The sequence below is a fragment of the Ochlerotatus camptorhynchus genome, unplaced genomic scaffold (genome assembly GCF_037179485.1).
Source record: "Ochlerotatus camptorhynchus isolate MF236.1 unplaced genomic scaffold, CSIRO-AGI_Acam_v1.1 ptg000330l, whole genome shotgun sequence".
NCBI lineage: Eukaryota > Metazoa > Arthropoda > Insecta > Diptera > Culicidae > Ochlerotatus > Ochlerotatus camptorhynchus.
The window spans coordinates 15,503,915-15,520,267 of record NW_027040818.1 but is presented as its reverse complement, the minus strand read 5'-3'; the positions used below and the strand labels follow the sequence as shown (position 1 = coordinate 15,520,267).

The 16,353-nt window shown below is 41.6% G+C and overlaps 1 protein-coding gene across 1 annotated transcript in view; it reads left to right on the top strand.

The window, feature by feature from the left end:
* Nucleotides 1–4,417, top strand: part of Swim (Secreted Wg-interacting molecule) — a 152,028-nt gene extending 147,611 nt beyond the window's left edge. Inside the window, exons 2-8 of the mRNA XM_065230516.1 lie at nt 2,090–2,256; nt 2,332–2,506; nt 2,567–2,859; nt 2,924–3,107; nt 3,169–3,368; nt 3,437–3,594; nt 3,668–4,417. Coding sequence (XP_065086588.1) covers nt 2,109–2,256; nt 2,332–2,506; nt 2,567–2,859; nt 2,924–3,107; nt 3,169–3,368; nt 3,437–3,594; nt 3,668–3,898 — 1,389 coding nt within the window. The 5' untranslated portion in view covers nt 2,090–2,108 and the 3' untranslated portion in view covers nt 3,899–4,417. The remainder of the gene's footprint in view (nt 1–2,089; nt 2,257–2,331; nt 2,507–2,566; nt 2,860–2,923; nt 3,108–3,168; nt 3,369–3,436; nt 3,595–3,667) is intronic.
* The last annotated feature ends 11,936 nt before the right edge of the window (nt 4,418–16,353 follow it).

Here is a 16,353-nt window from a genome sequence, read left to right as displayed (position 1 = left end):
GCTGTTGCGTGGTCAAGCAAGAAGCAAACAACAGTTGCAACTTCTTCAAGCGAAGCTGAATATGTAGCGTTGAGTGCTGCAGCATCGGAAGCAATATGGCTAGTCGGTGTTCTAGGCGATCTCGGTGAGCTGAACATTGAACCAATCACCATATACGAGGACAACCGTGGATGCATTGGTATGACCAAGAACTTGGAGAGTAAGAGAGCCAAACACATCGACATTAAACACCATTTTCTTCGTGATCATGTCGCTGCTGGTAAGCTATTGGTGGAGCCGATTGCCAGCAACAACCAGTTGGCTAACTTCTTCACTAAATCGTTGGACGTCGGACGATTTGAGGAACTTCGGACAATGCTGGGACTATCCAAGCGAGTGGGGGGGGGGGGGGGGGGTGAAATCAAAGTAGTCGTTGGATTACCTGACTTGGTCACTCCTGTTATTTTTCGCTGTCATTCCAATTCAAGAGCTCGATGTGAGCAATTCAAGTTTGCTTTAATAAAAAATTCTTTTGTTCGTTAAGTCTCGGCCTGTTCATTATTGCCCCGTCCTGTCCACGTAGTACCTTCAGATTCATACATTAGAGAGCTCAATTAGCTCAATCTAACGTAAACTTTGAATTGACTAAATATAAAATTTCCCGGGAAATCCGGGAATCCCGGGAAACGAAAATTATGTATTCGGGAATGCAAACACTAATCGCTATTGGGATCATTATAATCTGAACTGAGATCTGATGAATCACGATTGAATGGATGCGGATGGTGTTCTCCAAAGATTCCAGATAAACCAGTTCCCGCCGTCTACTTTTTTGTGTTTCAGCCATCGCGAGGTTGCATGCTTTGTTGATTATTAATGTAGTCTGGATTCGGTTGCCGTAGTATACCTTTAAGCTAGCATCATTTTCTCAAATGCCTAAATAACAGCAAAAAATTACATGTAAACACCGAACAGCACTAATCGGTGCAGCTCTGGTTTCTTGGTATTCAAATTTGATTAATTACTTCCACTGTGGGATACGTTCTCAGTTTTGTATTCTTTTTGACCACCCATTTAACTGAATGCTCTTAACTCGTTATCAGTCTCCAGGATACAAACTTCGAATAGAATTACCTCCACAACACCGCTAAGTCTCCTAGAATCTCATCACTCCGCGTCACGTATCGCAAAACGCAATTTCACGGTTGCCCGTCAAAGTTAGCATCAGTCTGACTTCTGTGTTAATAACTGCCTATTCTGTCACCTTCTACTCGCATACTTATATCAACCGCAACTTGCCCCCCACAACCCGCTGAAGCTTTTCGCTGTTCGCCATCCGTCATCCATCTATCCACGCGGGATGTCTCAATCACAGCCTGCTCAGCGAATTTCGCACTCGCTCTCGATTCCATCCCTTTCTCACACTGACTCACACTGCATCACCTCTTCCGCGGCAAATAGGAGGCTCGCTGGCTAAGCCGGGTGAAAGAAAGAAGTGCTGCACAAACAAAACTCACGACGGTCGGTCGCTTGGCTGCTGCGGATGGCGGACGAGAATGTCAGTCAATGTCAATGGCAACGACAACAACATCCAGCTAGATGCCGCGCGACCGGCGCGAAATCCAAAAATTTATCAAAACAAAACCAACCTTCCACAGCACAGCCGGTAGCACTCGAACTCATCCCGTTCAAGAGAACTCACTCTCCGGTTGCTTATGCTTGCTCTCCGCTTGTGGATTTGAATATTTTTCGAGCATGGTGCCGATATGTACGACATAATCTATGGCATCACCTGTGGCGTATACGACAAGTGGCAAGTCGCAGCAGGGGTCCACTGATGTCATTCCAACAGCTCGGAAAGAGTTGTGATTTTTTTCGATCATAATTTTTCTGTTTACCGTTGTTGCCCTTCTGCTGTTGAACTCTTCTTTTTTTTCGATTTGAAGAGCTAATAACCGAGCGCGAGCGCTCAGCTGGAGTACCACTTAGACCGTTGACCTGCATATCGTTCGAGAACTGACCACAGCACCACGTCGACGCAATCGCAATTGGGTTTCTCCCGAAACGAAAGTATTCGAATTTAACTGGAGGTTTTTGCCTGTCATTGCAGATCCAACCAACTGGGAAAGATGTTCAAACTAGCGATCGTCCTGATGGTGTTCAGTTTGGTGGAGGCCAATCGATACCGGGACGAATATCCCGGATCCTATTGCGCTTCCCGACGCTACGACAAGTGCTGTCACGACCGGCAGGATGGGTGCGCCCAACCGATCTCAAGTGAGTTGACTTAAGTAGGATGTAGTTTACTGTACGAGTTGGTGCTAAATGAGTTTCCATTCTTTTAATTTACAGCTACTCTCTGTTATTGTGATGAATTTTGTGAACGTGGAGAACATGGCGATTGCTGCCCGGACTACGAGGAAGTGTGCCTAGGGAAAGCTCCGGAAAAAAATGTTGAAGCTTGTCAACACAAAGGCCATATATTTACTCCGTTTGATAAACCCATAGTCGATAACTGCAATACATGGTGAGTTATGCAAGGCCCACAAATCACTGAATATGTCACTAAACTTTACTCTTTCCGCAGTAAGTGCACCACCGAGGGTGATAAAATCTGCACGACAGACGTATGCTTGGTAGATGATGAACTACTGAAAAAGTTGGACTATCTGGAACGTTCCATCGGATGGAAGGCGACCAACTACAGCGAATGGTGGGGTCACAAATACGATGAAGGAAAGGTTATGCGACTGGGAACGTTCTACCCGAAGATAAAGGTGAAATCTATGAGTCGACTAACCAACGGACAGGACCATCTGCCGACGCACTTCGATGCCGGCACCTACTGGCCGGGCTTCATCGGAGACGTTAGGGATCAGGGTAGGTTGAACGGACGGCTGAATCAGAATATTCATCAGTTAATCGTGAATGTCCATTGTTGCAGGTTGGTGCGGATCGTCGTGGGCCATTTCTACTGCTTCGGTTGCTTCCGATCGCTTCGCTATCCTCTCGAAGGGACGAGAACTCGTACGGCTTGCTCCTCAGCAGATCATCTCCTGCGTCCGAAGAAGCCAAGGTTGTAGTGGAGGGCATCTTGATACTGCTTGGAACTACTTCCGTAAAGTTGGGTAAGTGTCATCTGTTTTCTCGCATTTCAACTGCTGATCATTTAAACCTACTTTATTCCAGAACCGTCAACGAGGACTGCTACCCGTACATTTCCGCTCACAATGCCTGCAAGATCCGCCCATCGGACACTCTGATCACGGCCAACTGTGAACTGCCGACCAAGGTCGACCGAACCAACATGTACAAGATGGGCCCGGCCTTCAGCCTGAACAACGAAACCGACATCATGATCGAGATCAAGAAGCATGGACCCGTGCAAGGTAACCTATCCAATCCACCAACGTGCAAATCTCGTAGGAAATTGATCACCACCTTCTAACCATTGCAGCTATTATGCGCGTGCACCGCGACTTCTTCTCTTACGAAAGCGGCATCTACCGCCACTCGGCCGCCTCGACTGCAGCTGATCAACGAGCCGGCTACCACTCAGTGCGTCTGATCGGTTGGGGAGAGGAGCGCCAGGGCTACGACGTCACCAAGTACTGGGTGAGTTACTCTCTCACATCTCATGTCTAGCCAATTGCCTAACCGAAGGCGACTTCAATTCTATCTTTCGTAGATTGCCATCAACTCGTGGGGCACCTGGTGGGGCGAGAACGGCCGCTTCCGCATCCTGCGCGGTGTTAACGAGTGTGAAATCGAAAGCTACGTGCTCGCCTCCCTGCCGTACGTCCACCAGCAGGTGAAACAGATGCGACAGGTTGGTGAACTGCAGGAGATGATCGTCGGAACGGGCTACGTTCCACACCCGAGCCGGAGATACCCACCATACGGACGCCGATCTGGCTGAAAGCCGGAAAATCTGCCACGTAAATGCAGTTAAGCAATGTACAGTATTAATGTAAGGAAAGCTTGGAACCCGTGGTAAAGATCTGCACGAGCATATTTAACCTCACGGTGGCTGATGCCACCGTACGGGACGCCTAAGGCGTCCTCCAAGAAAGTCTAGACTCACGCAAAAAAAAAACATACGTTTCGAATGTATACTGCCTTTAAAGACCCTCCTCTGTTTAGACAAGATAAACTAATAAAAAAAAAGAACGAATTTAGGTACGATTTCGTTTAGGTTTCGTTTCAAAGAGCACTAGTCGACAATGCAAGAGGTAAATGGAAGTGTTCAAATTCTCAAAATTAAAAGTTTCCTTTATATTTTAGTCTGAGATAAGCGATGAAAAAAAATGAGTAAAACTTGCTTAGTTGTTAAGTCCCTAGTTACCTTTAAAATCGATAAACACATGAAAATATTTAGTGAGAAACGCTAGAGTTGTAGAGATAGCGAGAATGGAATAAACCTTGGTGCCAAATTTAATTGATCCTGATACAAGCAAAGCATTATTGGCGAAAGCAAAACAAAAAAAAAACAATCGAACGAAATTTATTGATCTAAACGACACACACACAAAATTTTTCCGTTTAAGTTAAACTAGGATAATTATTTTTTAATTTAATTTTTTTTTCAACTGTCAACTAACTAGTTGATGATATTTAACGTGGGAGGACTCCCAAAAACGATTATTTTCTGCATGTAAATCTTGAACGTTGTATCGTAAAATAATTGTTTAATAAAAATAAATGTGTTCATAAGCCAAAAAGCGTTGTTGCGTTGAAGTTGTTGTTCCGAATACCGCGATACAAGGGAAATGTTGCATCTGAAAGCTTCATGGGACGTGACAGTCGTGGGATACATGTATACTGTGAAATATTTCGTTGCTAGCTTTGGTCGATGAGGCATGTAACACGTGCTGATGCAGAGATGTCAGGTTTGCAGACATGTCTGTGAATATGGCCATTGAGAATAACTCAGAGGGACAGTCACTTTTACTCAGAGGTAAGGAGTAATGTCTAAAAATTGCAGGAACTCAACGCTGAGTAGAAGTGACTCTCGTTCTGAGCTATTCTCACTGACCATGTAGACTTTTCATTATTGTTGCAGCCATTTCCCAGAATTATTACTGTTGTCGCAGATAGATTTAGTTATAGATATTATATCTCTGCTTCTACCACAAGCGAAATGACAGCCGGAGCGGCTCGAAATTTGGTTTCATCGTATGCAATTACTGTAATAACAATCTACTGTAAACAATCAAAACAATCTATTTACCAGCGGTAGATCTGAATTTTCGTTTTTAACGGATTCCGGTGCCTTCTTGGTTCTGTTGCCTCCTACCTTGTACACTATAAGAAAAAAGTACCCAACGGCCAGTTTAAGGTCCGATTCGACTATCTGATTTCTCAGCCTGATTTTGACCGCTGCCATAGTGAAAAATCTGCTCAATTTTACTTTCGACACACTTTGTCGAACCCCACTGCTTGCACATGTCGAAAAAATTGTCAATTAAGATTTCAACACAAAATTGTATCTGTAACCAAAAGTAGATGCTTCCATAATGAATTACCGGAAAATTATTTTAAATAAAATGAGAAGGAGAAGCTGAATTTTGTGGAGTAGGAAACCATGGAGGAAATGGTTGCTCAGGAGGAACACCGGCAGGGATCTGGCTCCTCTTGTCCTTTAAGAACTACGATATTAAGACGAAAAAGGATTTCAAAACTTCGCCAGGATGTCGATACTAAATGTCGACAAGCTAGTGGGAAAAGTTCTCTATAGATCTACATGATTCCTTGAAATCTGAAAATTTCTATTGAAGTAATGAAATTGGGTTGTTAGCAGAATGCTTAAGCAAAAAAGGGTTATGTTTTAATTCCACTTAAATAATTTTGGTATCCAAGACAGATACTTATTTCGACTACAATGTGCAGTCTTCATCAGTGTCAATCCCACTAAAGACTTATCAAAAACCTAACCCCCTTAAGTACTCATCCCCTAGGTAAATCTGCAGAAAACATCTAGAAGATCAGCAAATTTCTCTAAAAATTCACCAAGTTCCTGAATTTATGCAGATTTAAGATCCTTAAATATCAAAAATTATCTCTGATGTTCACTTAATGTCTAATAATCTACGAACTTCTCGAAAATTATTTAATTTTCTCTGTAGATTATAATTATTCAATTAATATCTGCAAATATCTCTGAACATCTACGCAATTCTATTAAGTATAAAAAATATCTAGAATTTTTGACGTACACTTGTGAAAACCAAAAATGGAACATGTAACAAATTAAGAAAGATTTTGAACGTTAATAACTCAGCTGCCCCTGGTCCAATTTTAATAATTGTGTCATCAATCGATCAGAAATATAGCTACGCATCGATAACAATGCTTCTGAATGCTGATTTTCAACAATAAACTATTGAAAAACTGGTAAATGTCCAGCATTGTCCAAAAGCGTCGAATTAACTAACAAATCTGCCAATTACCTACATGCATATAAGACTGATGCAAAATTTGACTTTTTCGCTCCACAGTGCTTAAATGGTTTCAAATTGGGTCCTGATTAGCCTCCCAAATTTACAACTCATTTGGTTAGAAACAGACTTCGCACAAGCCATTTGAAGTTTGCATGTAAATTACTATGGGAAATCTCAACTTTTTGTTCATTGCCTTCTAGTCTTTTTCCATATGAAGCTGCGAAACAGTTCGATAGCCATTCTTATAAAAAAAATTCTCAGCTACAACTTTGCTCAAGATCATTTCTATGTAAAACGAGACAGAAAAAAGTTATTGATTATTTAATAGATTGATAAACTTATGACATGCTCAAGCAGCTGCTCTGTAGGCAACACTGTATTTTGCAGTGTGACATAGTAGCCATGATTTTTGTGTCCTATTCAACGCCCCAGAAACACCAATGTTGCCTGCTGAGCAGTTGATTGAGCATGATCATAAGACATCAGCGCATTGAACCATTGATAACTTTCGATCCTTGCATTTAATCAAAAAGTGATTTTGAGCAAAGTTTTAGCTGGGAAAATTTCCTACAAGTAAAGTTGAAAGCTTTTGAAGCAGACCGATATGGTGAATTATTAGATAGACATGAACAAAAATCTTGGTTTTACCATAGTAATTCCCATACAAACTTCAAATGGTTTGTGCGATCTCAGTTTCTCACGAAATGGGTTCAAATTTTGAGAGGTTAGTCAGGATCCGATTTGGAATCGTTTAAGTATTGTGGAGCGAAAATTTAAAATTTTGCATCACTCTAATGCATATGCTGCTTCCCCAGCACAGTCATCAGAGAGTAGTAAGTAGACGAAACAAGTCGAAGTGGCATTCGCCTCCGATCCTCGGACGCGTGCGAATAGGGAGGATGGAATTGCTTAATATTTAGCACACTCATCGCCATATTCAGAATCAAACGCAAATTCTTTGAGATAACCACCATCCGTCGTCTGGCTCGCCGAGGCGGTGTCTGACGTATCTCTGGTCTGATTTACGAGGTGTGCTGAAGGTGTTCCTGAAAATGAGATCCGTGATGCTGTCACCTACACTAAACACGCCAAGCGTAAGCGGCCATGGATGTCATCTACGTTTTGAAGTGACAGAGACGCACTCTGTTTGGTTTCGGAGGTTAAATCATCACCAACTTTGGCAACAAAACGGCTCTTTTCAGGGCCACCAAGCTTATTACAGTAAAGAGTAGAAATAAAATTAATCTGCCTGTTTGTCCATAAAGGGTGATACGGTCAAAATTTGGTCAAGGGAAAACGCGTGTAAATCGGTGAAATCGTTTATTTAAAAAATCAAATTAAATTTCTTTTGCAAGTTCAATTAGTATAAAATTCAGGAAAAATATTCAGTTAGGCTTCCGCTTTTCCAAATCCGAATTGCCGGGCCTTACGCTTGACCCCTGCCATCAGATTTTGTACAGCCACCTTGTCCACCTTCTTCGCCGCAGAAAGCCAGTTTGCCTTGAACTGCTGCTCGCCCTTAGCAGTTTTTTTGGTCTTCTTTAGGTTCCGCTTGACAATAGCCCAGTATTTCTCAATTGGGCGGAGCTCTGGCGTGTTGGGAGGGTTCTTGTCCTTGGGAACCACCTGCACGTTGTTGGCGGCGTACCACTCCATGGCCTTTTTACCGTAATGGCAAGATGCCAAATCCGGCCAAAACAGTACGGAACAACCGTGTTTCTTCAGGAAAGGCAGCAGACGTTTATTCAAACACTCTTTCACGTAAATTTCTTGGTTGACAGTCCCGGAAGCTATGAAAATGCTGCTTTTCAAGCCACAGGTACAGATGGCTTGCCAAACCAGATATTTCTTTGTGAACTTTGACAGTTTCATGTGCTTGAAAACATCTGCTACCTTTCCCCTTCCTTTTGCCGTATAAAACTCCTGTCCCGGAAGCTGCTTGTAGTCGGCTTTGACGTAGGTTTCGTCGTCCATTACCACGCAGTCAAACTTCGTCAGCATCGTCGTGTACAGCCTCCGGGATCGCGCTTTGGCCGTCGTATTTTGTTTATCATCGCGATTTGGAGTCACTACCTTCTTGTAAGTCGATAGTCCGGCTCGTTTTTTGGCTCGATGCACGGTTGTAGACGATACACCCAGCTTATTTGCGGCATCTCGGAGAGAGAGGTTAGGGTTTCGCTTGAAACTACCGGCAACTCTCTTTGTCGTCTCAGCGGCTTCCGGTTTTCGATTTCCCCCCGATACAGACTTCCTGGCTGTCGACAAACGTTCCCCAAACACTTTAATTACATTTGTAACGGTTGATTTGGCAACTTTTAGCGATTTTGCCAACTTTGCGTGCGAGTAGCTCGGATTTTCGCGATGCGCGAGCAAAATTTTGATACGCTGCTCTTCTTGCTTGGACGGCATTTTGACAACTGAAGAGTGAATTCCAAAATCAAAATAGGAGCAACATTCTACACACACACACACCTTCAAAATGAGGGGTGTTCAGGTTTTTTAAATGCAAAATTGAAAGAAATACGTCAAGTTGATATTGACCAAATTTTGAGCGTATCACCCTTTATTCAGAACCAACGACCACACAAAATGCTCATGTAATCAAACTGGAAGAAGGAGTACAAATTATTTTGATCCACCTTGATCAACTTTGAATCGCCACGGCCGGATATTGTCGATGGAAGAAGCAACAATCTAGCATCTGATTCGACGAAGACGGTAGGAAACATTTGTGAAGCCGAGTTATGTACGAAAGAGAGTGTCGATGAAGAGATTCGATCAACGTAGATAGGACCTATTGAAACGTGACGTGAGATTTGTTTTCCGTACTGAGCTCCAATGCTACCGACGCCAGGGAGGCAGCTCCCATACCAATCGACCCATCAACTCAACCGGGGACCAACGGCTTTACTTCCCGAAGGAAGGCGTGATCAGAGATGTTATGCCTTAGAGCATGCCGGTGGCGCCGACTGAGATTGGACCCAGGCCTGCTGGGGTGAGAGGTAATCACACTAATCACCGCACAGTGGTGCCAAGGGTATCAAAACACGCGCTTTTTTATTTACTCTGAAATGGTTGAGTAAAGGTACTAGGTGTCTTCTGAGAAGTTTCTCGGGCTATAACACTTCTTCTTATGGTAAAAGAAAATTAAAGATTAATCCACCTAAAAGTGAGATGCAATTTTTTTTTTATATATGATAAGATACAAAATAATTGTCTTCGACAAAGCTGTACAGAACATAACTTTAAACAACTTTGCTGAAGAATATAACTTTCTAGCTCTTATAACTGCTGAGATATAAAGGTTATATTGTGAAGACATCGTAAAAATCAGTTTTGTATCTTTAACTTTTTCTATATTATTTTTACATGTTGAGCATGTTCTACAAAGATGTTAGAAATAGCAAATTACATATCTTTTTAGAAGACTGCAATTTGCTATCGTTAATATTTGAAAAGTTAGTTACATTTTTTTGGTTGAAAATTACCCAATTTCCACTACCAATAACTTATATACGGGCAAAAACGAGCAGGCTTTTGTTTGAGCAATTGAAAGTACAAGAAAATGCAATGAAATCGTGAAGGAACCAGACCGCCCGCACTTGACCCTTAAAAGAAATAATTGCATTGAAACATGTCACTTTTCAGAATTTGAAATGGCGATTTTGTGAAACCACGGGACTGTTATCGAGTAGGTGTGAAAAGAGGCATACAAATGGATAACCAAGCAACCTGGGTTATTTCTAGTGACTAACAAAATGACTCGGGATCAAAACCAGACCACCCCCAAACGACCGTTGACTGAATCGGTGATGTACTTTAAATATTTTTCGGTTTTGTAAATAATCAATGCCAACATCATTCATGTTTGATGTGTATTACCTTAAGGCTCAATACATTTCTCAGTAGATCTACAAACTTGTCTGAAGTTTTGTAAATTCATCTATAGGCTCTCGGGCTACCCTGAACATCTGAAAATGTCCCTGCAGATCTTCTAAATTACCTAAAGTACTCACAATTGTGTGTGTGTGTATGTGTGTAATCAATCTTACCCCCACTGGCCGGCAGTGTTATTATGGAAGAACTCTCTCTACAATGTCGCATTTAAAGGGTGATACGGTCAAAATTTGGTCAAGGGAAAACGCGTGTAAATCGGTGAAATCGTTTATTTAAAAAATCAAATTAAATTTCTTTTTCAAGTTCAATTAGTATAAAATTCAGGAAAAATCTTCAGTTAGGCTTCCGCTTTTCCAAATCCGAATTGCCGGGCCTTACGCTTGACCCCTGCCATCAGATTTTGTACAGCCACCTTGTCCACCTTCTTCGCCGCAGAAAGCCAGTTTGCCTTGAACTGCTGCTCGCCCTTAGCAGTTTTTTTGGTCTTCTTTAGGTTCCGCTTGACAATAGCCCAGTATTTCTCAATTGGGCGGAGCTCTGGCGTGTTGGGAGGGTTCTTGTCCTTGGGAACCACCTGCACGTTGTTGGCGGCGTACCACTCCATGGCCTTTTTACCGTAATGGCAAGATGCCAAATCCGGCCAAAACAGTACGGAACAACCGTGTTTCTTCAGGAAAGGCAGCAGATGTTTATTCAAACACTCTTTCACGTAAATTTCTTGGTTGACAGTCCCGGAAGCTATGAAAATGCTGCTTTTCGGCTTGCCAAACCAGATATTTCTTTGCGAACTTTGACAGTTTCATGTGCTTGAAAACATCTGCTACCTTTCCCCTTCCTTTTGCCGTATAAAACTCCTGTCCCGGAAGCTGCTTGTAGTCGGCTTTGACGTAGGTTTCGTCGTCCATTACCACGCAGTCAAACTTCGTCAGCATCGTCGTGTACAGCCTCCGGGATCGCGCTTTGGCCGTCGTATTTTGTTTATCATCGCGATTTGGAGTCACTACCTTCTTGTAAGTCGATAGTCCGGCTCGTTTTTTGGTTCGATGCACGGTTGTAGACGATACACCCAGCTTATTTGCGGCATCTCGGAGAGAGAGGTTAGGGTTTCGCTTGAAACTACCGGCAACTCTCTTTGTCGTCTCAGCGGCTTCCGGTTTTCGATTTCCCCCCGATCCAGACTTCCTGGCTGTCGACAAACGTTCCCCAAACACTTTAATTACATTTGTAACGGTTGATTTGGCAACTTTTAGCGATTTTGCCAACTTTGCGTGCGAGTAGCTCGGATTTTCGCGATGCGCGAGCAAAATTTTGATACGCTGCTCTTCTTGCTTGGACGGCATTTTGACAACTGAAGAGTGAATTCCAAAATCAAAATAGGAGCAACATTCTACACACACACACCTTCAAAATGAGGGGTGTTCAGGTTTTTTAAATGCAAAATTGAAAGAAATACGTCAAGTTGATATTGACCAAATTTTGACCGTATCACCCTTTATGGTCATTGTAGACAGCTTTAGTCCGGGAGTTAGAAGGTGATAGCTCTATTGCAGATCCAGCAACCCATTTCAGAATGTCTGGAGAGTCACGCCCATTCCGAGGTTACTTTCACTTACAATAAGCCCCGCATGTACGCATCACCGTTATCAAATGGATATTAGTATTACATACACGCTTCCAGTTTTGAAAATATATTTTTTCAAACCTGGCATGTATTTACTTTAATTTTGATATATTTTTTTTTTTAATAATTGGAAAATCCTCACCATATTCTGCTCTTCCGCCGTCGTTGATTACTTCTTTTGGAATCCCTTCGACTTTTTCTCTAACGCTTCGTATTTCATTCCGTGCTTCACCGGCAATTTCCTTCCGTAGATCGTCCTTGGTTGGTTCTAATATGATTCCGCCTTTTTTGGTCGGTTTCATTGAATTGAAATGAATTGCCATGGTGATCTGGGACGAGGCTCACGTCCAAAGTCGCTGTTCCACCGAGCGCTCCGTGTGCGAAAAGAGAATGAAAGAAATACGAAAGGGATCAGTTTCAAGAAGTGACAGTTTCATCACATTCCCCAACTAACCATAGTCAAGCAAAGTAAGAATATACAAGCTATATTGCGACTATATGGTTACTTGGGTACTCATATGGCCGTCAGAATGGTTCATCGGTTGCGAAGTGAAATATTTCTCAAAGTGATGCGTTATATTTCTCAATGTTTTGATTTTATCCTAACGTTACCTCAATGTTATATCACAGACAAACAGACACAACACATTGAACATTTCTCATTGTAAACACACCGCCATCTACAGAAGGCTGTAGTGTGTAAACGTCAAACGCAAGGGAATTGATTATGCTTGGAAAAAAATCCGTTCCCGAAAATAGGAACGGACCGTGAACTAAAAATCACGGCCAACTATCCCGAACAAAATTTTCTCAAATATACACCGTGAACTATGGTTCACGGCTGTGGTTCACGAATATGGGAACTCTTTTTTTCCCGTGTGTGCACCACAAGTGGTGGTACTACCAACTAAGAAACATTTAAATTGACCGTTAAAAACGATTTCGATGAAGGTTTTAAGAGTGTTATGGCTGCTTGTCTGTGATCACACCTTCACTATCGCAACTTCGGGTAATCTGCGAAAGTATTTGCATTTTATCTCAGGCACTTTTGATCTAACTGCAATTACTCTCTCATACTCGAAATGTGCCACGACCAAATTGGCACAACGACGCCCTATACGCTCTCTGACCGAAGCGCAGGGAAATTACCTAAAGTTCTCAAAATTTAACTGAAAATAGTTGAGCTTCCTTAAAGTTTTCAATGTTTCTCTCAAGATCTACGAATTTCCCTGAAATCGTATAAATATTTTTCTTAAACCGCCGAACTTCTCTGAAGTTCTGCAAATTTAACTGAAGGTCCATGAAAATTTCTAATGAGCAATAATCTTTCGGTAGATCTCCAAACTTCTCTGAAATTCTTTGCATTTCACTGTAGATTCTTGGACTTTTCTAAAGGTCTGCGAAGTTTCCTGAATATTTACCAAAATTTCCCTTATAGTTTTACAAATTGATCTGAAAATATTTAAGGTGATTTTTTCTGAATTTCTGCAAATTTCTCTGAACCTCTAAAAAATTCTTAGTAGGTTCTCAGATCTGCTGTCTGGCATGCTTATTCTTATATAATACATACTTCGTATCTCTCGCTTTTTTTTAACGTAAATATCTCGGCATCATAAACGAATTTCGATAGAATAGATTATTGTGAATAGGCACTTTTCACATATCACGCGAAATATTTTTCCATAAACAGATAGCAAACTGGAATCGATTGCATGTCAGAGTTTGAATGGTACACTCAAAAACTTTATCACATATCTAATGGATGAAACCAATGGGAATTTCACATAGCTTTCATGTGATCCCATAGCTAAAAATCCCACTACAAAATCACATGAATATTATGAGGCCGATGAAATTCATATGAAAAATCATATAAAATTAACGTGATCGCATAAATGTTATGTGAAATTCAGATGAATTCCATTAATTTTGTTTATGGATGAAAATCATTTGCGTTTCCAATGGAAGCTGCATATGAAAACTATTTTCGGTGTATAAAGAAGAAAAAACGTCTAGCGTCACTTTTCAATAGATCCTATCGCTTCATCGGCTCTCTCGTTAATAGCTCGGATTCAATCATATTTCGGGCTAAAAGCTGTTAAAGAAAGTATCAAGTATATTAAACGATAAGAACAGCTAGACATGTTTTTCAAGCCGTGCTTTTAACGAAAGAGAGATAATCGATCCATGTAGATTGAACTATTTGAAAACTGGCGAGAGAATTACCGTACGTAAATAAAACTGCTAACTCCGCTGATCTTTCAACACGCTCTTCTTGTGTTAGCTTGCCGAATTCGTCAGCAAATTCATCGACAATGAGGTAAGTGATGAGAATCCGATTCTTTTTGGGCAGAATGCTAATGGTGTTAAAGTTCTCCAATATTTGTTTTCCTTTTTTGGATCCGCAGATTAGATTCTGGGACGTCCATTCATCTCTCGATCATACTACCCAGGAAATAAATATTGTAATGATGACTCCCCAGGAAATAAATATTGTAATAATGTAAGTATCTATTAAATACTCACCGAAGCATACCTGAACTTTTTTCCTGAAATTAATACTTGCACGACATCTGGAGGAACGCAGAAAACACGCGCGCAGCGAGAAGAATCGCAAGAGCTGTTATCAATGTGATTGGTTAGGCAGAAGGAAACAAGTCAGCTCTTTCATTATAACGAAGTTCTTATGCATAATCTAGTGTGACGTAACATTGGATCATGCGTAAGAACACCGTGAGAACGAAAGAGTTGACTACATTTCTTTTGCCGCACCTATAGAGATTTTCACGTTCGATTGAATTGGTGCGATATGTGAGAGCGTGTCAAACTCATTTTGGCAGATCTAATTTCATACATTTTTTAGGTTAGCCATAATAAACAACTTTACACGGCGGTGCACACGCTAGTGTGCGTGCGTTAAACGTCACAAATCTCTATAGTTACGCACACGGTTGCGGGGCTGACTGTTCCTTCGATGAGTGAGAAAATAGCACCCCGTCATCGTGAGCGAGAACCGCGAGAGCGCGAGTTGCCGGACGGGGACGTGCTGTCAAATCCGCCTACTGATCATTCTTGTATGCAATTGGTTCCAAACAGAACTAAATATACGAGGTAGGCGACGATTGTTTGACAGTCACATCCCACCCGTGGAGTTTCCAGATCATTGCACACAAAATCAACTTTGTTAAAATAAAAAAATAAAATACTAGCCCATCTGGTGGCTGATGGCACAAGTTTCTAAAAAAAATTCTATTAGGGCCCATGCATTAATTATGTCACGCTAAATCGAGCAAACCATTTCCCCCCCCCCCTTCCCTATCGTGACGTTTTTCCTATACCTAATGCATTGCTTGTTACAAAATCTTAGACCCCCCTTCCCCCCTTAGAGCGTGACATAATATATGTATCAACCCTTACAGCGAACCACAAAATTTTAATTGATTTCTTCGCCAGTTAGTCGTCTGTAGCTTCGTTTGTGGTAAAAGTATGGACTTCTGTCAAAAGTTGAACCAACAATCAATACGAAACTAACTATTTTAAATTGGCTCACCACTTTAGTAGCCTATTGGTCCCAAGCAAACGATTAACGTACCCTATTCTAGTCGAAATTCTAGTACTACGCAATGTTTGTTTTGATTCGCTATGAAAGTTTGACAGATAAAATGAGGGGTTATTGGTTTTTCCTATGTTTCGAGGGGTGAATCGATTAGCTTGGACCGAAGAGAGTACCAGAGCTGAGCCAAAAAGTTGAGCACGTTATTTCGGGACCTTCTAGTCTTAGAGTTACCTCTATGGTTGAACCAACAATCAATACGAAACTAACGATTTTAAATTGGCTCACCACTTTAGTAGCCTATTGGTCCCAAGCAAACGATTAACGTACCCTATTCTAGTTGAAATTCTATTACTACACTATGTTTGTTTTGATTCGCTATGAAAGTTTGACAGATAACATCAGGGGTGTGTGGATTCATGCAGAACATGCAGGGGTGAGTGAAATAGCTTGGGACTGCTTGGGACCGTTGTTCTGGTACTGAGTGAGCCAAAAATAATAATGATTTTCTTCGGGACCCAGTGGTCTTAGAGTTACCTCTATGGTTGAACCCTCAAAATGCACCGCTTTGCTCGATTGGAACAGGGACGGGACTTGACAATCGGGTAGCGATTTCGAACTAATTTGCTGTCAAATCCGAGCCAGTTGCTGGTTGGTCGATTTTACAGTAGCTATTGTGGAATAAAAAGGACAGAGGGACCACATCTATCTGACTGGCAGTGATGCCAGAATCAATGTTGACGTCAATGGCGTTGTTAATTTTTTTATTTGCGAAAGTAAAGTTGGAAAATAGGGTTCACGGCGTGCTTTAAGCGATGGATATTGTTGTTTGTTTATGGTTGTTTTTATTGTGTTAAGCAAAA